General features: G+C 40.5%; 1 protein-coding gene across 3 annotated transcripts in view; it reads left to right on the forward strand.

Moving 5' to 3' along the window:
• The window catches only part of LOC144483736 (cilia- and flagella-associated protein 337-like), a 67,344-nt gene that overhangs the window by 36,676 nt on the left and 5,146 nt on the right, over positions 1–25,522 (forward strand). For all 3 annotated transcript variants that reach the window (XM_078202280.1, XM_078202275.1, XM_078202289.1), the window contains 5 exons: positions 1,577–1,774; positions 5,563–5,726; positions 7,508–7,617; positions 9,322–9,468; positions 22,489–22,627. In XM_078202280.1, the coding sequence (XP_078058406.1) occupies positions 1,577–1,774; positions 5,563–5,726; positions 7,508–7,617; positions 9,322–9,468; positions 22,489–22,627 (758 nt within the window). The remainder of the gene's footprint in view (positions 1–1,576; positions 1,775–5,562; positions 5,727–7,507; positions 7,618–9,321; positions 9,469–22,488; positions 22,628–25,522) is intronic.

The following is a 25,522-nucleotide window of genomic DNA, read 5'->3' on the forward strand; positions in this document are numbered from 1 at the left end:
TTCAGACAGTTCACCAGTTCCCAAAATCTTCTTTATTTCTCTTCCTCCACCTAGTGGTGCATGAGGCAAATGCAGCACATGCTTATATCTGTTTCCATAGCTGGTTTTTCTTAGAACAGGTCACTAGCCTGTTGTCAGAGTTTGACGGGTGCTGCACCACACCAATCATGGCTGACCGGGAGACTCTCCACACTTACCACCTGCTACAGGTGTGTTGGGAAGGTTTAAAGATTGATAATTAATCTGTTTGGCCGAACTATGAATCTACCTTTCTTGGCCTTCAAGTCTGCCCATCAAACCCAGAGCTTCCGGCTCAAAGGCAGAGACACTATTCACTGCCCCACAAGACCTCCCGTTTTACCTGAATAGTTACTCAGGTGATGTTGAACAGATTAAAACATAGTCTAACATCTGGGTAACTATACAACTGACCCCATAATCACCTCCGCTGACTTCCCTATTACTCACTGTGGCCACCTGACTCCCACCCAACCCAACCCAATTACCTTCTCACCTACCAGCTGCCACCTTATCCATGTATCATCTCATTCACCTGCCAACTCACTCACCCACAATCCTACCACCTCATATACCTATTTACTTACCTACCTCACCCAGCTACCCATTCAATCATGCACTTACCCACCCACTAATTCATTCTCTAAATTCATTCATTAAATTCAAAGTGGACTTTTAAACTTACCATATGGCCGCTAGTATTGTAAAACATGGCCGTGTTCTGTCTTCCCCTGCCTCCACTCTGCTTTAACTGAGGTCTCTAAGTGACCCTGTGTCAGTTAGCTCAGTTGGCTGGATGGCTTGTTTGTGATGCAAAGCAACAGCACAGATTCAATTCCTGTACAGGCTGAGGTTATTCATGAAGACCCTGCCTTTTCAACCTTGCCCCTTGCCTGAGGTGTGGTGACATTCAGGTTAAATCACCACCAGTCAGCTCTCTCCCTCAAAGGGGAGAGCAGCCTATGGTCATCTGGGACTATGATAACTTTATTTTACCTATTGGGGGAATACCCAGAGGTACACGGGGAATCTCCTTTGGAAGGTCACGAGTAAAGCTTTTGCGGCAATTTCCCAGAAGTGCAAACTTCCCCTGAAAAAATGCTCTGTGCTGGGAACCATCCAAAAACACAACTTACACCATTAACTTCAGGTAGTCCTGACTGGATTACACCAAAGTTACTCAGAGAAAGATAGGAGAATTAAAATGGCTTCTAACTTCTGGGTAACTATTGTACAGACTCCGAATACTCCTCCTCATGGGGCTCCCCACCCCCTGCCCCCAACTACCTTCCCCCCACCCCACAAGGCCTGGCCTCCTTCCCTTCAACACTTGGCCTTAGGGACGCGCTGCACTAATCAGATCTCACCTGGCCTGAATCACAAGATTGGGCAAGACAAGATGGAAATGTTTATGGTTTAAAAAAAACTTGGAGCCGAGTGGCAATCTGACAATGATCGCCAGTCCGAGGAAGATTAGTTCCATTATTAATCTAATTTAGAATAGAACATTGTTATTCGTCCGCTGTTGCACATGATGTTTCTGTTTGTTTCTGATTAGGAATACTGCTTATGTTCCAGTGACGTTCTCATTACTCAACCTCCACCAATGGTGGCAGCAATACAACCTCATAACGATTGCATCAATCACCTTGAAACTTGTGTGCAGGATGACCATTTGCTCATTCTTTCTGCGTCTGCTGACTGCAGCATTGTTTTGAGTGACATTTCTGGATCACTGATCGGTGTATTTGGACAGGTGCAGATTATTATTCTTTTATTTTTGCTCGCATGGATGTAGATTAAGAAAATAATGCTGTGCCATGATCTTTATTACCTTATTTTCAAAATGCAGCACTATGCTGCTATCGTAAGGTGTTCATGACAATCAGAATTATCCCCATTTCTTGCTTTTGCGATGTTTTAGTCAGTTTGGTAAAATGAAGCAGAGACAGTTACCTGGATTGCTGTTCCATGTTTTATCAATTGTTTAGAGCAAAATTGTCAGGTTAGTAAGCAGTACTCTATGATTTAGGTATGCATGGTCCCCACATGTAAGAACAGGGGTAGGCCATTCAGCCCCTAGAGCCTGCTCCGCTTTTCAATAAGATCATGGCTGATCTGTGGCCTAACTCCACATACCTGCCCTCGGCCCATATCCCTTGATACCCCTGTTCAGTAAAAACTTGTCTATCCCAGACTTAAACCTAACAATTGAACCAGCATCCACCGCCATTTGAGGAAGTGAGTTCCAAACCTCCTCCACTCTCTGCATGTAGAAGTGTTTTCTAACACCTCTCCTGAATGGCTTGGCCCTATTTTTTAGATTATGGCCCCTGGTTCGAGAGCCTACTAATGTTCAAATACTACCTGTCGGACAGCAGGTGCACAGAAACAGCTACACTGAGGAGCCAAAAGTTCAGCAATGCCTTAATTTCTTCCAGACCTTGGGAGTTAAGTTCACAGATTGTATTACTTACAACTAGTGATACATGTATCATACTTGGTAGCAAACATCTTAAAAGCAAATTGCTTTAGTTTACACAGTTGATGGTGTGAGTTACAAAGTTAAATACAATTCATAAATTGTTCTAATCTACTCTGTTATAATGTTTAATAGTTAAATAAATATTTTTGCATTTAATATTTTAAATAATTTAGTTATTCTGATAAAATATTTAGAATATTTATGTCCAAAGTGAAAAAAAGATGCCTGCAATAGCATTCTTCTTTCAGCAATATACATCAGAATATCAACGCAATTTCTGTCAGTTGATGGGAACTTTATGTTATCAACATGGTTCAAAATTATGCTGTTTTTACTATATTTCGTAAAGGATGTTGGGTATCCTTTTACCCTAAGTTTTCTTTTAATAATAGTTTTGTTACTTTAAGTCACTTGATAAAGTGCCACATAGCAGATTTATTTGGAAAAAAAAGCACATGGAATTAAAGGGATGATGGTAACTTCGGTAAATGTTCTTTTGATGGAAGAGAAATATGCCTTGGGGTTTCCCAGCTATTGGTATTCAGCCTATTCCTTTCCTTGTTATTTATAATTCACCTGGATTTAGATATAAGAAATAGTGTTTTGAAGAATTGTGAATGATACAAAACTTGCAGCTTAGTGAATAGTGAGGAAATAGTAGCAGACGTCAGGAGAATATCTACAAGGCACAACTTAATTGTATAATGCAGAACTCCCTGGATGAATGCAGCTCTAACAACACTCAGGCTTGACACCATCCAGGAAAATTCAGCCCACTTGAATGTGACCCATTCACTGCTTTAAATGCTCACTCTCTCCACCACCAGTGCACAGTAGCAGCAGATGTACTGTTTACAAGATCAACTACAACGGGGCGGCACGGTAGCACAGTGGTTAGCACTGCTGCTTCACAGCTCCAGGGTCCCGGGTTCGATTCCCGGCTCGGGTCACTGTCTGTGTGGAGTTTGCACATTCTCCTCGTGTCTGCGTGGGTTTCCTCCGGGTGCTCCGGTTTCCTCCCACAGTCCAAAGATGTGCGGGTTAGGTTGATTGGCCAGGTTAAAAAAAAAAAATTGCCCCTTAGAGTCCTGGGATGCGTAGGTTAGAGGGATTAGCGGGTAAAATATGTGGGGGTAGGGCCTGGGTGGGATTGTGGTCGGTGCAGACTCGATGGGCCGAATGGCCTCCTTCTGCACTGTAGGGTTTCTATGTTTCTATGTTTCTAACTCAGCAAGCATTCTTACACATCACCTTCCGTGACTTTGCCACCTAGAAAGACAAGCACAGCAGGCACATGGGAAGATCACTACCTGCAAGTTCCCTTCCAGGATACACACCATTCTGAGTTGGAAGGATATCGCCATTCCTTCACTGTCACTGGGTCAAATCCTGGAACTTCTTGTCTAATGGCACTGGGGGTATATCTATTCCACAAGGACTAAAGTGGTTCAAGAAGGTGGCTGCATCTTCTCATGGGCAATCAAGGATGAGCCTTAAATGCCGGCCATGCCAGTGATGCCTACATCCCATGAATGAATTAAAAAACAGACTTGTCAAATGGGCAGATACATGGCAGATGCAATTTAATATGGCTAAGTATGAAGTAATGCACTTTGACAGGAACAACATGGAGAGAGGCAATATAATCTAAACGTGCCATTTGAAGGGAGTGCAAGAGCAGAAGGAGCTATGCCTGCATATTCACAAATCTTTGAAGGTGGCAGGGCAAATTGATTTTTGTTTAGTGAATCTTCACATACTTTTCCCTTTCGGGAATATTGTGGAAATGTTGAAAGGATTCCTGAGCTCATTATCAGCCCATTAAACCACATTACAAACACTCCTTCCGTGGTCAACAAATCCTGGCGATGGACTTGAACCTAGAGCGTCTGGCCCAGGGGTAGGGATGCTACCACTTTGCCACAACAGCTGCTTAAAGAAAGATGATAGGCAGTGAAGGAAGTTCATAGAATATTTGGCTGTGTAAATAGAGACATTAAGTACAAATAATAAACAAGTTATGCCAAACCTTTAGAAATGACTGGCTAGGCCTCAGCTGGAGTGCTGTGTGCAATTCTGGGACACCACATTTTAGGAAGGATGTCAAGGCCTTGTAGAGAGTATAGAGGATAATACCAGGGATTATATCATAAGGTTGGAGAAACTGATTATTCTTCTTCATGCCGGCGTGTTTCGGGGAGACCTATTGGAACATTCAAAATTATGAATGGCTTTTAGAGGAAGTGGGGAAGAGTGGTTTCTCCTGAAAAAGTGGCTTGGTGACCAGAGGTCTGAGGTATAAAATAATTGGCAAAGTAGCTAAAGGGGAAATAAGAAATTTTTGCATATGTTAAGCAATTAAAATCTGGAATGCATTACCTGAACAGTTAGTGGAAGCAGATTCCGTAGGAAATTGCAGATGGCAATTGGACATAAAGATGACTAATTTACAAAATAATGGGGAAAAGACTGAGGTGTGGGACTAAATTGAATAGAGCTGGCTGGGATGGGCATGATAGACAAAATGACTTCCTTCTGTGCTGTGAAACTCTAGGAAGCCCAGTTTTCATTGCACTTAGTTACATTATATATATCACACAGATATAAAATTACTGGTCATTTAAGGATGTGCGGATTAGGTTGATTTCCCATGCTAAATTGCCCCTTAGTGTCCCGAGATTAGGGGGATTAGCAGGGTAAATACGTGGGGTTGTGGGGATAGGAGCTGAGTGGGATTGTTGTGCAGGTTCGATGGGCTGAATGGCCTCCTTCTGCACTGTGGGGATTCTATGATTGTATTTCATTTTCTCAGAGACAATTGAAGAAAACATCTCCACAAATGGGCATCAGTTTATATTAATAATTCATACTTTAAAATAAATTCTTCCGCAAAGGAGAGAATTTACATTTTGGGAGGGTACTGAAGCGAAAAGAACAATTTGATCTATTATTTCACATGCCATTAAATGTAGATTTGTTATATTCCAAATGACTTCAATGTTAAGAAGGATAAATGACTGCATTTTAGAAATGTAACTAATTTGAAGAACTCCGTTTAGGATGAGCACTGGCGAATTGGCGAGTGTTCGCCTCCACCTGATAGAAAGATAGCAGCCAACGAAGAGAAGACTGCCAATCAGAAACAGGTGAGACATGAAGAACAACTGCCAGTTTTCAAACACAGCACCCCAGTTACTGAGGAGAACATGGATACATATAGGAGGTAAGTCATTATAACAAAGAAAGAATTGATAGAGAAAGCAGCATATAGCTGCTGCATTTATGGTTGTGTTTGCTCACTGCTATATTTATAAGTAAGTTGGATTTTGGTTTGCTTTCTATTATCTTGATGAATATGAACTTATGAACAAGGAGTAGGAATAGGTCATTCAGCCCCTTGAGCCTGCTCCGCCATTTAATAAGATTATGCACGATCTGATAGTAACCTCAAATTTGCACTCTGCCTACTCCCAATAATCTATCTCCCTCTTGCTTAACAGAAGTCTATCTAGCTCCGCCTTAAAAATATTCAAAGGCATTGGGCGAAATGTTACCAAAAAATGGCATTGTTGTTTCAGGTGAGAAAGCCATAGTTTTTCTCACCAAAGGAAACAGTTGGTTTTGTCTCTAGATGTTACGACACTGCCAAAAAACATCACGCCGTCATACAGGGGGAGCAAGGCCTCAACACAACAGCAAAACCCTGCTGCTCAGAGATCAGATGGCACCCCCGATCAGCGCCTGAGTAAATCTACTTTCCTATCTATCTTTGTGTCATCAGCAAATCTGGCAACCATCTCACCCATCTATTGATCCAAATCATTTATAGAAATTGTAAACAGTTGAGGTACCAGCACTGATCTCTGTGGCACATCACACTACATCTTGCCAACTAGAAAAAGATTAATTTATGCCTGCTGTCTGCTTCCGGTTTGCCAGCCAATCTTCTGTCCATGCCAATATGTTGCCCCCTGTAACATAAGCTTTTATGTTAAATATTTAAGAACCATATTTGATCAAAAGTCTGTCACTAATTTAAATATACCAGGTTGGTTATATTCAAATCAATATTCTTTCATCTTCAGAAACCAGTTGGCTGGAAGTTACAATCTGCTGTGTTATTTCAAGTAAAACTGTACAACATTATGCATTTATAGCTTTAGTATATGAAATTAGGCCAATACCATGGAAGAGGAATAGGGATAGTCCCTTGAGTTTGTTTTGAATTGCATCATGGCTGATCTGTAACTTAACTCCATCTGCCTGCTTGGTTTCATATCCTTTAAGATCCTTGCTGAACATAAATCTATCATTCTTGATTCTGTAATTATCAATTGACCCAGTATCAACAGAGTTTAGAGGGGGAGAGATCCAGATTCCACTATGCTTCCTCATATCACCCCTGAATGGTTTAGTTCTAATGTTAAAGTTAAAGCTCTTGTTCTGGGCAGAGGAGATATCTTCTCTCTCTCTGTCTACCCTAGTGAAATCTTCAATCTGAAACACCTCCATTAGATCATTCCTTAGTGTTCCATACACTAGATGGTGTCAAACCAGAGCTTTGTATAACTATAGCATAACTTCTACCCCTTTGTGTTCCAGTCTCCCTGGGTTAAAAGCTAATATTCTATTAGCCCGTTTAAGTTTCTTCTTGTTCCCACCCACTGGCTTTCAGTGATTTCTGTACTTGGGTCCCTAAATTGAATGTTTTGCATTTCCCAGTTTTTCATTTATAAGATCGATACTTAACCAAACCATATCGAAAGTTTTAATGCATTTTAATCATTTTTGTTAATGAACTATCAATGTCATTCTTAATCCACATCTGACATATAGTAAACATTTTGATGTAGGAGTAATGAATGTTGACTGAAGATAAAGGTAAAAGTTCTTGTAAATGGTTTTAAAATAAGTTGCAAAAATATTAGAAAAATGCATAGTTTACAAATATAAGCTTTAACAAATTTGTATTTTTTTAAAGTAATATTGAACTTTATCTTTTAGGGTGAACACATGGGAAAGTACACTTTTGGGTAACAAGTTTAGAGAAAGCAGAATCCAAAAGAGACCAAGACCGCGGCTATCTGCTTGGGGCAAAATGCAGAACCCTATTGGTAAGAATAATCTCTCTACCTCTACACATAAACCTTTACATATGGGGTAGTTCATTAGACTGTCTTCCAAGTTAACAAAAGTAGTTTACTCACAACTACACCACTAATGTTAAGCAAATAAACTGATTCCCTGTAAAGTGTATTTATAGCAGGACCTTATAGAAAGTGCAAATGACCACACTTAAGAGCTTAATGTTTTTTAAAAGTTATAATTAGCTATTTCAAATGAACATGGAGATTTTGCACTTTATTGAACCTAATTTACAATGTGACTTTCAGAATATTCAGGCTAATGGAAATGCTTAGGATTGTTTGAGAGTATTTGACCAAGACATAACCTATAAAGTTGAAAGTTGCAGGTACTAGATTAGTTCAATTTAATATGACCAGTTCGTCAGTTGTATGAAGTATGAAGGATTTAAATGAAGTTCAAAATTAATTATTTTAAAATTAAACCACTGATTTGTTCAGATTTCACTGGCTCATTTAAGAATATTAATGTTTAGATAGTAAAGATTACAAAGTCATTTATAGAACATTAATTAGTTTATTACATAAACAAATTCTGCTATTGTCTAACTATGTGCAATATTAATATGGCAAATGTGGAGACTAAGTTGGATATAATTTCATAAATGTTATTTTGATACCATCAGTACAAGTTATTGCTATGTATCCCCAAATTCATAGTTTTTACTTGTACATGACAAGGTATCTATAACCTCCTGCTATAAAATTAGATGGGACATTTTCAGGGAAATCGAAAGAATCCATTGTTCCTCTTATTTTCATAATTATATCCAAAAATTGAAAGTTAAAATATTTATTGAAATACTTGCATTTAAACCACTACATAAAGTGACAAGAACTCGATTGTGAAGAGGATAGGAAAGTACTCATCAATGAAGGGTTACAGCCTGGAAAATTTTCAAATTTTAACTTTTGAATTGCCAATAAAACAATTTATACTTGTGAACAAATAATCTTTGTACAATGATGCAATGCTCAATTTTATACAATTTGATTGAATTTTAGTTTGATATGTAGCTGCAGTTTCTCCTTTAGGTAGAATCTTACCTGTTACTAATTCTAATTAAAGCTTTAGGTTAGAGTTCAATAAACTCAATAGGTTTGATTTCCAATTTATTTCCCAAATATTCTTGTTGCTTTTCTAATATTACAATAGCAGAATGACTGTGTTTAAAGAAGAACTTGCTTAAACTATTTTTCAGTATTAATAAATAAACTATTGGCACAATGGTTAGCACTACTACCTCATAGCACCAGGGACGTGGGTTCAATTCTGGGCTTGGGTGAACGTCCGTGTGGAATTTGCACGTTCTCCCCGTATTTGCGTGGGTTTCCTTCATTTACTCTGGTTTCCTCCCACACTCCAAAGATGTGCGAGTTAGGTTGATTGGCCATGCTAAATTGCCCTTTAGTGTCCAAAGGTGGGTAGGTTTGGTGGATTGTCCATGCTAAATAGCTCTTTAGTGTCAGGGAGATCAGCAGGATAAATACATGGAGTTACAGAGATAGGGGCTGGGTGGGATTGTTGTTGGTGCAGGCGCAATGGGCCAAATGCCTTTTTCTGCACTGTAGGGATTCTATGATTATTTGAAACATGAAACTAAAAAATATTTGCTTTGTTCTAACATTTTAAAGTTCAGAGAGCTTTTTTTCACTTGTGGATTGGCTTTACAGGAACATTTAGTTCCCTACATATGGAAGACTTGGAGAAAGTCATTGACGTGCCAAAACCAGACTTTCTGCAGAATCCTTATAAATACTTTGATGTAAAGTTTGAAGAGGCTGAGAATGAAAAACTGATGTTCCCTACATTATCCGAAAGTAAGCAATTAGTTCCTTCACATCATTTATAACTGAATTTCAAACATGTGGCAGTAATCTAAGTTTCAAGTCAAAAGGTTCACCACAAAACTCCTAAATGGTGTAATTCACACTTAAGGTTAGAGAAATAAGGAATTGAGAAAAAGTAACCTTTCAGCTGCAGCCTTTAGTTTGATGAAGTGAGTGTTGGTGCAATTTTAACTATACTTTGATTTTAGATATTGTATTCACTCATATATCCACTCTTATCTTCATATATTCAGTCTTATATCACGTCCACATCACACCTGAAATGTGTATCACAAACCATTCATCATCTCTAATACTTAAAATTAATATAACCGTTAGAGATATATAATATGTTACAAAAGCAATATGTAGTATTGGTCTGATTAACTAAGTGATCACTTTCTGTTGGTGTTAATCATGTTGATTTGATCACATATTAGACTGTCCTGAAATCAGTAGGATGAGCCAGCTTTACCAATCGAGAACTAGGAATTTGGACAAAATCAGTCACTTAGTTTATTCATCGGTATCAATGAGAAACCAGCAAGTGCCACACAATCAAATCATTCAACAAAGAATGTTTTATTAGTCATTTGACTCTCTATTTATTATATATCCCTCAGTTTATAACTGAGTACATATATTAATAATAATGCAATTATTTAAACAAGATCGTTAATGTTCATTTTGAATATTACAGCTGTTGATACTAGCCAAGTAATTGAATTGACTATGTCCTGAATTTTCAGGATGGTGAGTATTTGATACCCATCATCTGGAGAGTCAGCAGGGAACACATTCTCATTGACTCTGACAGACACTTTGCCATTTACACTCTACTGAGCATTGATTGGCAGCGGGCAGGACTTGGAAGGAATTCCTGCCTTGGAGAGCTGTTGGCCAATGAGATTGCCAAACAACTGTCCAACCCATCCAGGTAAGAAGTCTCACAACACCAGGTTAAAGTCCAACAGGTTTATTTGGTAGCAAATACCATAAGCTTTCGGAGCACTGCTCCTTCGTATTTCCACTCCATCTGACAAAGGAGCAGTGCTCCGAAAGCTTATGGTATTTGCTACCAAATAAACCTGTTGGACTTTAACCTGGTGTTGTGAGACTTCTTACTGTGTTCACCCCAGTCCAACGCCGGCATCTCCACATCATGAACCATCCAGGCACAGCTCTGTAGTGGTCAGGAAAGATACTGCAGCATTCTGCCTGAGACTAGGTACTCGGAGCCGCGGAGTTGGTAAGTTCCAGGGCTCCTGGGGGGAAGGGAGGATTGAGGATCCCTGGGGGTAGGAGAGAGAGATTTGAAGGTCTCTGAAAGGGTTTTTTTATAAGATAGCAAAGATTCACTCACAAAGCTAATGTCTCTGGTACAAAGATATCTTTATTAAGACCAGAAGCTAATGGGAGAAATGATCTCAATGGTCACAGGTACAGAATATCCAGACCTCTCGGACATGTTCTGAAGTTATCAGTAAAAACAGAACGGTTATACATTTTCTTTATCAGATTTCCCGCCCTTCATTAGTTTAAAATTAATTTCATTTAGTATACACACATCAGTACAAATCTCTGTCAAGTACCTCAGCCAACCGCATTGTACCTGCCAGCATGATGGTACTTCATTCGTCCATGAAGCCCAGACGCTAAATCCCTTCTTGGCTCAAGTTACCTCCCTGTTGCCTGGTTATGGTAGATGCCACCGTAAGGGTCAAAGTGGATGTTCCCACCGGCTCACTGCCAAGCTGCATAGACATGTGTTGCTGCATCCGGGGCATACCTATTCTGTGTCTGGGCAGTGACTGAACCGATTCATTATGTTTCAAAAGTGTTCCCTCATAAGTCTTCCAGGTATGAGTTTTGCTAGCGAATGGGTTCCCAGGCCTTTTGCTCTAAACTATTTACCTTTCCCATCACACCTTTCGGTAACTTACATTGGCCAAAGTGAACAATCACAATAAAATACTTGAAATATATTTAGAATATTGGCTTTTTTGTTTTAAAATCATAGTTACTTGTTTAATTCTCTTACTGCATTTACGTGTGTAAGTTATCATTTAACTCTTTACTGTTAGCTCTGCCAGTCCCTGCATACTGCCTAAAAACTAAGAAAAATGTAAAATAATCAGTTTCTATCCCCGCTTCTGGCCATATAGCTAGTCCAATACTAGGCCAGTTATAAATGCACCTGAAGAACTATTCTTAGCTCTATAATTGATTTAGCTCCACCATGATTATCATTGACAATGCTGTATTGGCTGTGTACTTGATTAGCTACACACAATTGCATTGAATTTAAAAATCCCTACTAATTCAGAAAATCATAAGGGAAAAAGTAATATCATCCTGTGTTAGCCCCTCAAATGGATGACTGCCAGTACATATTCTCATTCACTGGAGGGGCACTTGGGATTCTGGTTAGCTCTTCTTCCACTTGAAGTGATGCAACTGCTACTACACCTCCCACGTACTTGGTTGTTAAAGAACAGCAACATCTGATTGCTTGTACAACCAGAAAGAAAATTAAAATTACTACCATGAAAATCACTATCCTTTGCCCTATATTTGGCCCCAGTGAACCCATCCAACCAATGGTCCAATTTCACAGAGAAAAAGGCGTTGGTTGTTTTAGTTTCTCGACCTCCTTCCGAATATGTGTAACCAAATTAGTTGTGTTCTCCGAAGTGTCTGGTATGTATGTGCAACACCTTGATCCAATTAAAGCACATGTTCCACCCTTGGCTGCCAAAATGAAGTCTAATGCCATCCAATTCTGTAGCACAACACTGCACATTGCAACCATCTCATCACTGATCTCCGTAAGGGCTGTAGCAGTATCATTGGCAACTTGTTCTAAAATCGAGAAAGTGGCTTCGGTCTCAATTGATAGTCTTATCATCATTATACCAAAGGCACGTCACTTTCTTCCAGTTGGAAGCTGGTAAGAATGATAAATATATAGGATTACATATCCAGGGTAACATGATCCCATCCATCCAAAAGGAAACCATGGATAGGCCTTATTTCCACAAATCCAATAAGTACCATTGAGAGTTGGATACATGTGTTCCCCTCTGAAGCAATATGGAATATTGCAAGATCAATCATCACGAGACAGGTTCAGACAAATTTGTTTGGTTACATCTATTGAGTGTTGACACTTGCTGGTGCCCAAGCTCCCTCCAGGGCCTCTTTTATTATCAACACATAATATTCCTTGTGGCTTCGATTCTGCTCCATTTAAAATAAGACTGGGTGCTGGACTGGATGTGTTAAAGACAGGTGAGTACCTGTTCATGTGACCTGGCCTACCTGTGCAGGATCCATTTCTATAAAAGTCTATCCTATCACAAGTTCTAGGAAATCCTGATGTTATATATCCTATGATCGCTAAAAGACTGAGTAAGCTGATCCCACACAATTAAATCTGCCCATGATAAAGGTACTGGATGTAAAGGTATTCCCCCCTCAGCATGTATAGGAATGTGTGAGCATACCCAACATTTAGATATATCAGCAGTTTTAGCATATGCCATATACAGATAAGTACTTGTATGCAGTCCTCAATGGATCGTCTGTATTAAACATAGTGAACTCAACAATAAAAGAGCAGGAAAGTTTACAATCATCATGATAATTATCAACTGACAGTCACAATATTATCTTTAATATCTCCCAGCTAGTGGACAATATTTAAAAGGATAAAAATTCAATTGCAGAACCGCGTCACAAGTATGTCGCCTTTAATCTCAGGTCCGGAGGTTGACAATCCGACTTGGGGATTGATAGCTGATAGTTAATATCCTGTTGAAATTATCTTGAAATCTTCATGCGCACAATATTCTGTAAGTAAAAACAGAGTGGCCCTAAGGCCCTTAAATTAGTATCATAGTAACTAAATTATTCCTATTTCCTCTGTTCTAATATTACTCTAATTTCTGGATGTCATAATTTGATCAAATTTAATAATTGTCTGTAAATTTGAATTAACCCTATCATCAGTACTGTGGCTACTGAAACCATAATGATCCCCTGCTCTACAAGATCATCCATCTTCCGGGACAATTTCGTTATGACTGAGTTGTCCAATAGGATATGGTTTTAGCTGTGTCCAATGTCGCCATTGTAGACAGTATTTTCATCAATTATAGTACATGATTGTCCTGTCACAACTGCTCTAAAAGGCCCTTCCCATCCAGTTCCTAACACTTTCTTGTCTGTCATCAGTTGCACTATTACCTTATCCCCAGGGGCTGGTAACCTCGAAGTGTTCTCCTCTGCCAACTTCATCCAATCTCTATGCAAAGCCTATATTCAATTGTTTCCTTCTAAAATGGCTTTGGCCAAACTATTCTTCACCTTTCGACTCATTTGTTCTACCATTCCTGAACTCTGGGGGTAATATGGTGTGAAATCTTTGTTTCATCCCTAACATTCTGCAAACTTTTCTTAAAACTCTCACTGTGAAATGAGTTCCTTGATCTGAATCTAACTGAAAAGGCATTCCCCATCAAGGAATTATCTCATTTGCCAATATCATAGCTACAATTTTAGCTGAGGCATCTCTACATGGGAATGCTTCAACCCATCAAGTGAACCGATCAATAATCACTAAATAATAGTTCTTCCCTTTCACTCTAGGTACTGGTCCTATGAAATCCATTTGCAAATATTCCCATGGTTCTTTTGCGTTTTGGCTGGTTCCCCATTCTAACTTTTCAGTAACGACCTGGTTCCACCTTTGACAGAATTTGGCTATCATTTCTCCCATTCCCTTCCTCCGCCAACAATTTCCAATCAAATTAACCATTTTGTCTCTGCTTGTGTGTGCTACTCCATGATACAACTTTAACAAGATTTATTGTATTGCTTTTGCTGCTATTATCTTCCCCTCTCTCCTCCAAACACCATCTTATCCTTTTTGCCCTCCTTGTTTTTCCCATCTCTACTTCTCTTCTGCTCTTGTACTTGCCTCACATCAATGTCTGGATTATCACTAGCTTGCAATGCTGCCACACCTGCTGTTTGTGTTCCTTGCCAGTTTTGTTCTAACTGATCTTTAGCTGCCCTGTCTGCTTGACTATTTCCCTTTTGAGTGTGACTTTTAATTTTCTTGTCTGCCTGTACTTTGATTACAGCTGCTTCTAAGGGACTATGAGCTGCTTGAATTAGATCTTTAATCAGGCTTTCATGCTGTATGTGTCCTCCACTTGAAGTAATAAAACCTCGCCTGTTCCAAGCTGTCATATAGTCATGAATTACTACAAAAGCAGTCTGGATGTTAACTTGTTTTCCTGTACCCCATTCTAAAGCGAACAACTCTGCTACCTGTGCTGATTTACTTCCTGGAATTTGTTCTGTAATCACTGTTCCTTCATCATTTACCACTGTCCATGCGGTGTGGGGTTCACCATTGACATACTTTCTAGCCCCATCTACATATAGGTTGATCACCCCTTCATCTGTGAGTGGTTCTTCTGTTAAACCTTCACTCTCTCCTTCATTGAAACCTGCAACACATTCATGTTCTGTTCCTAGCACTGTCAATCCTACTGCAGGATTTTCCCTTCATTCCTGCTGATTCCTACATGCTTGTTTCCTGGCAAGAGACTTGCTTCCCACTTTGAACGTCTTCTATCTGAAACCCCTTTTAATCTTCCTGTTTCACGGTGGCCTAGTGGTTAGCACTGCTGCCTCACAGCACCAGGGTCCCAGGTTCAGTTCCCGGCTTGGGTGACTGTCTGTGTGCACGTTCTCCCCGTGTCTGCGTGGGTTTCCTCTGGTTTCCTTCCACAGTCCGAAAGACGTGCTGGTTAGGTGCATTGGCCATGCTAAATTCTCCCTCAGTGTACCCGAACAGGCATTGAGTGTGGTGACGAGGGGATTTTTCACAGTAACTTCATTGCAGTGTTAATGTAAGCCTACTTGTGACACTAATAAATAAAATAAACTTCTCAAAGTTGCACAGTTGTATGTGGGCTGTGGAGGCTTAGCCTGTTTCTCTTTCTCATTCCATTCTACCCTCTCTCCACTGGCTCTTCCTCCTTTAATCAAATCCTATAATGGTTTTGCAAGTACTGCATAATCTTCCACAAAATTCCTGCAATAGTTAAAAAGCCTTCAATACTTGTCTTACCACATTCCCAGTGAGAGGCCTTTGTACATAATGCAGAACCTTCTTCCGGTCCTCTGGAATTTCTTTTTTACTAAATTCTATAACATAATAACATCTTTGAAACAAAAATCAAACCTTTCAATTTGATTCCAGGTAGTAACTTCTTGATCTTCAATAGCAGCATTCTCTTAAGGTAGCTTGCTTACAGCACATTTTCTTATGTTAGAATTGTCCTCAAATCAGTAAATAGTGTTGTGGGCTGTCAAATGTCTATTAATGTCTATAAGAACATAAGAACTAGGAGCAGGGGTAGGCCACCTGGCCCCTTGAGCCCGCTCCACCATTCAATAAGATCATGTCTGATCTTTTCGTGGACTCAGCTCCACTTGCCCGCCCGCTCACCATAACCCTTGATTTCTTTACTGTTCAAAAATTTATCTATCCTTGCCTTAAAAACATTCAATGAGGTAGCCTCAACTGCTTCACTGGGCAGGGAGTTCCACAGCTTCACAACCCTTTGTGTGAAGAAGTTTCTCCTCAATTCAGTCCTAAATTGCTTCCCCTTATTTTGAGGCCATGCCCCCTAGTTCGAGTTTCACCTGCCAGTGGAAACAACTTCCCTTCTTCTATCTTATCTATTCCCTTCATAATCTTATATGTTTCTATAAGATCTCCCTTCATTCTTCTGAATTCCAATGAGTATAGCCCCAGTCTACTCAGTCTCTCCCCATAAGCCAAATCTCTCAACTCTGGAATCAACCCAGTGAGTCTCCTCTGTACCTCCTCCAGTGCCAGTATATCCTTTCTCAAGTAAGGAGACCAAAACTGTACACAGTACTCCAGGTGTGGCCTCACCAGCATCTTATACAGCTGCAACACAACCTCGCTGTTTTTAAACTCCATCCCTCTAGCAATGAAGGACAAAATTCCATTTGCCTTCTTAATTACCTGCCGCACCTGCAAACAGACTCCTTGTGATTCTTGCACAAGGACACCCAGGTCCCTCTGCACAGCAGCATGCTGCAATTTTTTACCATTTAAATAATGGTCCATTTTGCTGTTATTCCTACCAAAATGGATCACCTCACATTTATCAACATTGTACTCCATCTGCCAGACCCTCGCCCACTCACTTATCCCTTTGCAGACTTTCAGCATCCTCTGCACACTTTGCTCTGCCACTCATCTTAGTGTCATCTGCGAATTTTGACACACTACACTTGGTCCCCAACTAAAATCATCTATGTAAATCGTAAACAATTGCGGACCCAACACTGACCCCTGAGGCACACCACTAGTCACTGATCTATCATCCTGTTCATTTCTTTCATTGTTCATTTATTCTACTGGATTATTTCCCTTTGAGCCCACCTTGTGACTGATACAGTTTTCAACCTTCCCATATTTAAAATTTGCACCTGGGTGTGCTCTGGACTATTTCTCCCTTTCTTGAGATTGGTTCACTAACTTTAAACTTGCACTCCTCACAATCCAACTAAAATGCTGTTAGGACACTATCATTGATGAATAGCCCTAAGTTAACCGATGCTATGATCACAGGTTATCCAATAGGGGCGAATGTAAACTTCACACTCTCCCCACCCATTCTATCTTGTGTAATTTCCTCACTAAACACTCTCCACCCGCACCCCCCCCTCCCCCCCCTTCTGCTAGATTTTGATTTGAATTAACAATTTCAACTATATTGGCTTAAAGCTGCAAATCTTTAAAACACAAAAAATCATCTTATCTGTGAGGGTTAACTCTCTGCATGTTTCAAAAAAGGGTGGAGTCATTTTTTTCAGATGGACATCATAATGTCATCACTTTTTCTTGGCTAACATCCAAAAATTCCGTATTCTCAGAACCTAATTCTAAAATGTATCTTTTCATTGTCAATTTTTAATCATCAGGAACATATATTTTCGAACTTAACAAAAGATTTTAATCCAGGTTGATCCAAAGCAAGATTTACCTTACATTTTCCCCAGTCTAAATTTTAAATTCAATTATTTCTACAACTCTGCTCCCAGCTTCGGAGCGATCAGTTTCTAAATTTCCTTTTCTAACGTGGCAGAGCTCAAATCTCTGCCTACCATTCATATCCTTTTTGTTGAAAATGATCATGGCCACCGACCATTTCCAAGATCAAGAAATTTCGAGAATTTATATTAATTCCAACCTTTATTTAATCTTGATTCTGCATTAATTTCTTGCAAAACGTTTTTTTGGAGCTTCCGATGCCATACCCTACACAACCACATGATGGGGCTGTGGTCTATGATGCTCCGATTACAGACTACTTGGATTTTGTCTGACTTTCGATTTTGTTTTTTTTTAAAAGGTTCCCCCTGGGAACCATTACATCGAAGCCCTCAGCTCCTGCTGAGAACAACTGCTGTCCCCTTAACTTTTCTCACTGGGGACCTACACTGGGATCTATACTGTCTCTTCCTCTTTTCCTGAATCCTCCTCACTGGAGATTCCTCCACTGGGACCTACCCTGTCGCTTTCTTAAAATAACTCTAACTCAAACTTAATCACTAACACCCAGGCAAACCTCCGATTGGTTCTAGCCTTATATTCTAGTGAACAACGCTCTAGTGGACAACTTAAAATAAATACTCAGTTCATCTTAAAATAAATGCTCACGATTCTTTTCACAGTGACATAACGTTTAGCCGTCAAACTCCAGTGACTCTATCCCATTCTTCATTGCCAAAAAAGCTGTAAGTGGGTTTTTTTACAAGGTAGCAAAGATTCCCTCATGAAGCTAATGTCACTGGTACAAAAGACATCTTTATTTAGACCAGAAGCCAATGGGAGAAATTATCTCGGTGGTCACAGATGCAGAATACCTGGACCTCTCGGACAAGTTCTGAAGTTATCAGTAAAAACAGAATGGTTATACATTTTCCTTATCAGATTTCCCTCCCTTCATTACTTTAAAATTAATTTCATTTAATATACACACAATACAAATCTCTGTCAAGCCAGCTGCATTGTACCTGCCAGCATGATGGTGTTTCATTTGTCCATTAAGCCTGAATGCTAACGCCCTTCTTGGCTCAAGTTACCTCCCTGTTGCCTGGTTATGGTAGATGCCACCATAAGGGTCAAAGTGGATGTTCCCACCGGCTCACTGCCAAGCTGAATAGACATTTGTTCATGCATCCAGAGGCATATCTATTCTGTGTCTGAGCAGTGACTGAACCTATTCATTATGTTTCAAAATGTGTTTCCTCATAAACATCTTCCAGGTATGAGTTTTGCTAGCGAATGGGTTCGCAGACCTTTGGCTCTAAACTATTTACCTTTTCCATCACGCCTTTTGGTAACTTGCATTGGCCAAAGTGAACATACTTGAAATATATTTAGAATATCAGCTTATATGTTTTAAAATCTTGTTTAATTCTCTTACTGCATTTACATGTGTGTAAGTTATCATTTAACTCTTTACTGTTAGCTCCACCAGTGCCTGTATATTGCCTAAAACTCAGAAAATTGTAAAATAGTCGCTTTCAGTCTCCAATCTGTGAAGGACTCTCATTCTGAAGGGGCCTCCCTGATAGAGGGTGATAACATTTTCCATTTCCTACCTCAGTCTAAAAATTGAGGGTCAGCAGGCAAAGGCCCTTTATGTGGACATTAGCTGCTCACTTAAAGGCCTTAATTGGGGCATGGCTGGGCTTTCCAAGGCCCTGTCCACCCCACTGTGAAATTGTGTCTGGATTAGGTTGGGCAGGATATCAGATGGTATCTTGACCTAGTTTATGCTTTCTCCTCTCCTCAAGACCCTCTGGAGCTGGGGCAGTGTAAAATTCTGGCCTATGAGTCTTTTCTAAAATACAGGCAGTTAGTAATTTCTCTCAGCTTTTGAAAACCCCAGCCCACAACTCTCAAGTGCTGCCTGACCTGGCCACTCTCCCCCTGGCCACAGTGGTGCCAGGTTGCAACCCCTGCAGAGCATTCAGGCCAGCCCTGTGCAATCTCACCCCCGTAACCATTGCTGCAAGAGTTGCAGTCCCTTTTCAAATTCCCTTCCAGTGGGTCTATCTGAGGGCATGCAAAGGTTATGCAAAATGATTAATTTAAACAGAAGCTGAGTACACATGAGGTGTACCAAGTAATTAGCATGAAGTCCAGCTTAACGGTGTATTGCTTTGACAGAGTTCTCACTCAATTCTAAATGTTTGATGAGTGAGAGTATTTGAAGATTGTTCTTGCCGGGAGGGTGTTAGTTACAGAAAGGTGTCTCTTAAAGAAGTCTTCAGTGGGTCAATTGTAAGTCTTCATTAACACGTAGAACTTTGCACAAGTGATACAGGCTAGGAGCTCTCTGTATGCTTAGGTCTGTTAAGGTCCCTGATCAACACCACACTAACCCCTGGATCTGGGTCATGTGCCGCCTTAGATCACGGATGGGCAGTACTATACTCAGCACCACATTAAAGTTTTAAAGTTTATTTATTAGAGTAGCAAGTAGGTTTAAGTTAACACTGCAATGAAGTTACTGTGAAAATCCCCTAGTCGCCACACTCCGGCGCCTGTTTGGGTACACTGAGGGAGAATTTAGCATAGCCAATGCACCTAACCAGCACTTCTTTCGGACTGTGGGGGAAACCGGAGCACCCGAAGGAAACCCATACAGACACAGTGCAGACTCCACACAGACAGTGACCCAAGCCGGGAATCGAACCCAGGTCCCTGGTGCTGTGAGGCAGCAGTGCTAACCACTGTGCTACCGTGCCGCCCTGTATTAACACTGTATGTGCCGGACTCTAGTTCTCTTTCAAAAATAGAGTCAAGTTCTGTATTTAGCGCTTAACTTGACTTTAACTGATAGTTTCCTTCCCAGCCTGGGAGCCAGTGGTCAACAAGCTGCTTGCTCATGGCAACAGCACAATAAATTAATTAGGTGACTCATGAGAACCGGTTACCTGATCAGCAAAGACTCAAGTCTTTGGAATTTTAGCTAGTATAAATATCTGAGGTTCTTGCTCACAAATAAAGTAAGCAGCTTTAGCCCAGCTTGATGGAGAACACCTTCAACAAGAACACTTATTTAACTCAGGGAATTTTGTGAGTGTGGGAATTCGGCGTGCTGAGGGAAGGGGTGCTGTTGCGGTCTTTTCCAAAGCTAGGAATGGTCAGAGGGAATTGGAGACAGTGAGACTGGGAGCTAAATTCCAGAGGTGAATAATGAGGTGATCAGGTGGCTGATTGGTTGGTGGGATCAAAGGTTTATTTTTTGATCTGATTTTTTTGTTGATTTATTATTGTTATATGTATAGGGGATACAGTGAAAAGTATTGTTTCTTGCGCGCTATACAGACAAATCATTCTCTGTTCATAGAGTACATAAGGGAGAGGGAAAGGTTCGGGTGTAGTTGTAGTAGTTACAGAGAGGGTGAAGAGAACGGTCAGTCTAATATGTGATAGGTCCATTCCAAAGGCAGCTGGGAAGAAGCTGTTCTTGAGTCAGTTGATACGTGTCCTCCGACCCTTGTATCTTTTTCCTGATAGAAGAAGGTGGAAGAGAGAATGTCCAGGGTGCATGGGGTCCTGGATTATACTGGCTGTTTTTCTGAGGCAATGGGAAGTGTAGACAGAGTCAATGGATGGGAGGCTGGTTTGCGTAATGGACTGGGCTTCGTTCACAGTCCTTTGGCATTTCTCTAAACTAGGGCAGGAATTTAAACTAGAACAGGCAAAGTATAATTACTGTATTAAATTTATAGTTTAAATATTTAAACTTCTTAATATATAAATATATATACAAATAGCTTGAATAAATACTTAAATAAACAAATAAGTGGCACAAATCTACAGAACCTGCTCAACTGGGTCTGGATGGGATAGACCCACCAATGTTATCTTCAAGTCACAGAAACAGCTGGAACAACTTATTCTCTTTGCTTATTCTCAGCCTTTGGATCAAGCTTCTTTTTGCGTCTTCTTCAGCTTGTCTGCTCTGCTCCAGTGGACTGAACAACTGCGACTCCTCAGCTTGGATGGCTCTGAGTACTCTTACATTTTTCCACAATTTTTAGTTTTAATTTCCCAACCTCAGCTTGCTCCTGATTTCCTTAAAAGACTGGGAAGTTCAGTTCTGTTTCTGTGTTCACCTTTCCTGCTTCCTTTTCAGTTTCATTGTCAATTCAGATTCTGTTCTGAGATAGAGTCTGTCTCAAAAATAAATAAATTACATTTTAAAATATCCCTTGCAATACTTTATTGTGATCAAGAATGCTAATCTTTGTGTAGATATAACCCCATGAATGATGTGCGGGTTAGGTCGATTGGCATGCTAAATTGCCTCTTAGTGTTAGGGGGATTAGTGAGGTAAATACGTAGGGCGGCACGGTAGCACAATGGTTAGCACTGCTGCTTCACAGCTCCAGGGTCCCGGGTTCGATTCCCGGCTCGGGTCACTGTCTGTGTGGAGTTTGCACATTCTCCTCGTGTCTGCGTGGGTTTCCTCCGGGCGCTCCGGTTTCCTCCCACAGTCCAAAGATGTGCGGGTTAGGTTGATTGGCCAGGTTAAAAATTGTCCCTTAGAGTCCTGGGATGCGTAGGTTAGAGGGATTAGCGGGTAAAATATGTGGGGGTAGGGCCTGGGTGGGATTGTGGTCGGTGCAGACTCGATGGGCCGAATGGCCTCCTTCTGCACTGTAGGGTTTCTATGTTTCTATGTTATGGGGATAGGGCCTGGCTGGGATTGTTGTCGATGTAGGATTTATGAGGCGAATGGCCTCCTTCTGCACTGTAGGGATTCTATGATTCCATGAATGGAGACTGAGAACTATAAGTAACAATCTTTATTTATGTCAGCACAAAGCAATACCATTTGCAATAAACATTCAATATTTCCACTACATTAACAGCACCAAGAGTAGCTTTTGATGAGAAAAGCCTGTTTCCTAAAGAAATATTGGATCGTGAACACAAAACAAAACTTTCGGGTGAAGAGAATTTAAACGGAAGAAAAGCTGCAGCAAATAATGCCTTAAGGGTGAAGTCTAGGTAGGTGATCTTTGTTTTGTAATACATTTGAAGTTTATTAAGATTTCATAGGTTAAATCAAAAATTAATTTGTCAATATTATGTACTGAGACTTCTGTTACAGAACCAATAATTCTAACGATGAAGTATTGTGAATAGTTTATGAAGTAATTTGAATGCTCTGACCTTCCTTACACCTGTATTGAAGTCATTGCTGTTGCAGTTTTATTTATAATTCATATGAAGCATTTATTGTTCCAAACATCTTTGACACTTGTAAATTAACAATTTCTTGAGGAAAATGAAAACTTGCCATCATACTGTACATGTGATATTAATTATTGGAATAATAACATGATATTAACCAATCTTCCCTGCAGATGGAATGGCAGTGTATAATATTAATTTTGGACGGTGGTGTAAAAAGGCTAATGTAGAATAAGCATCCCATTATACACCAGACTTGGTTTCCCATTGAAGCCAATGGAAAGGAAATATATGCAGGGCATTAAAAAAGGCAATTAGTATTGTTCATGTCCCCCAACAGCCTAAATTTAAATTACCCAATAGTTGCGGCATCGTGTAGTATTCATATTAAGGAAGGTGGGGCTAACTCAAATTTAAAAAAAAACACTCTGGCTATGGGCATCACTGGCTTTTATTGCCTATCCCTTATTGCCCTTCAGAAGGTGGTGGGGAGCTGTCTTCTTAACACTGCTGTCCATGTGCTGAAGGTTTCACATATTGCTGAATTACATTGTAATACTTAACATTTGCTTTGCTGGTGGTTCGATCCCTTTTATTCACCACATTTTGGTGCTAAATGTGCACACTAGAACCTGCAAAGCCTTCCATTCTGCCATGACCTCAGGCACCTGGAAGTAGAAATGGGAATTTTCCCATGTCCTCACAAAGACCCTATTCTTGGCAACTTGAAAGCAACATGAAATCTTACCGTGGCAGGGTAGCACGGTGGCACAGTGGTTAGCACTGCTGCCTCACAGTGCCAGGGACCTGGGTTCGATTCCCGGCTTGGGTCACTGTCTGTGCGGAGTCTACACGTTGTCTACATGGGTTTCCCCCGGGTGCTGTGGTTTCCTCCCACAATCCAAAAGATGTGCTGGTTAGGTGCATTGGCCGTGCTAAATTCTCCCTCCAGTGTATCCGAACAGGCACTGGAGTGTGGTGACTGGGGGATTTTCACAGTAACTTCATTGCAGTGTTAATGTAAGCCTACTTGTGACACACTTAAATAAACTTAAAACTTATATACTCTTGTCACACTTATAGCTGCTCCCATTGGGAGAGAGCATGGGGTGGAAGTTTGCTGAGAGCTGCTTTAGGTGGAATCAGATATTTGGGTGCACAGGGAGGAGCAGCCTGAGAGCACTGTTCGCTCCGTCATGCAGATTAATCAGGAAGATTCGTAGGTTAGGTGAGCATCTTATAAGTAAACCTGAAAAAGTAGAATTGTGCTTACTGTGCTTAAAAAAAAAATACACTCCCGCACTTAATTTCTTATCCTTCAAGTCCAAGGATAATAGACAACATCAGCTGGGATCAGTCAGTTTGTTTTCCATTCTTGTATAGAGAAATAATAAACCATCTGTTTTTCCAAGTCAGCCTGGATCATTATTGTTGACTCAGGAACAAGACAACGTAATGAACAAGTCATTTAATTTTATTGGATCACTGGATTTCCACAATACTTGAAGCTGTCGGTCGTATTCGTGTTTCCAGAGGAGCCAGTGCTGGCCACCTGAACTGAAAGTCAATATCATTCCCTCATGCCCATTCACAGTGTAACTATAGTCCCAGGTTACAGTGCATCACTGCCAGTCTGACGGGAATTGCTATGATTAAATTATTCTTCACCAGTGTCCCTGCACTCTTTCAGAATGAAGGAAAAGACACCGGCTGGCTTCTTGAAGACAAGGATTATCCAATAACACAGCTATTTCTCACATCATTGAGTAAGATGCACTTCATGGAACTGAAACTCTTGCTATTCTCTCCTCCTGGCCTGGCTGCAGGCCACTTTTACACGGTGACTCATTGCATACAGACTTTACCTCTCCGCGACAGTCTATAGTTCACACATTGGCAGTATCTGGGCTGGTGATTGTGTGGTTAGATTAAGTGATTGTGTATCTTTCTCATTAGTCTCTTTTTCCTTGAGAATTTCAACCTCCTACACCATTGGTTGGTCAGCTAACAGTTCTTGGCTATCTGAAAACATAAAGACATTAGGATAGAGTTAGTTTGAGGGAAGGTGGTGGTGGTTGGGGAAAGCCAGAGGTGTATGATTACACCATTTGCAGGTTGTAATTCTTAAGTGATTGTGGGAAGACGAGAAAGTGGTATATGACGAGGTGGATTGGATAGGAAGATACCACCATCCTCAATATTTTCAGCCTCATTTGTGTCCATGGCCTCTATTGTCACCAATTATTGCCAGCAAAGTCTCCTTCATCGAGGTGATATGTGAAGCTATGCCTGTTCCTCAGGTTATGTACTATTGCTGTGATCATGAGCAATCTAGTCCTTCAAAGAAGAGAAGTGTGTCAGTAAGTGTAGTGCAATGTGCTTGCCACACTTGAATATGTAGCAGTGCATGCAAGCTTCTGCAGAGCTAAGTGGGTGAGGGTGAGGTGAGGCTATGAATATGGGATAGGAGTTAAGGTTGATTGGGATTGTTGGTAGGCAAGTGAAGGGGTTGGGATAAATTGAGAAATGTGAGATTAGATCATAAGACCATAAGATATAGGAGCAGAATTAGACCATTCAGCCCATCGAGTCTGCTCCGCCATTTGATCATGGCTGATATGTTTCTCAACCTCATTCTCCCGCCTTTTCCCCGTAACCTTTGATCCCCTTACCTATCAAGAACCTATCTATACTTGTCTCAAATACACT

The sequence above is a fragment of the Mustelus asterias genome, chromosome 3 (genome assembly GCF_964213995.1).
Source record: "Mustelus asterias chromosome 3, sMusAst1.hap1.1, whole genome shotgun sequence".
NCBI classification, from domain to species: domain Eukaryota; kingdom Metazoa; phylum Chordata; class Chondrichthyes; order Carcharhiniformes; family Triakidae; genus Mustelus; species Mustelus asterias.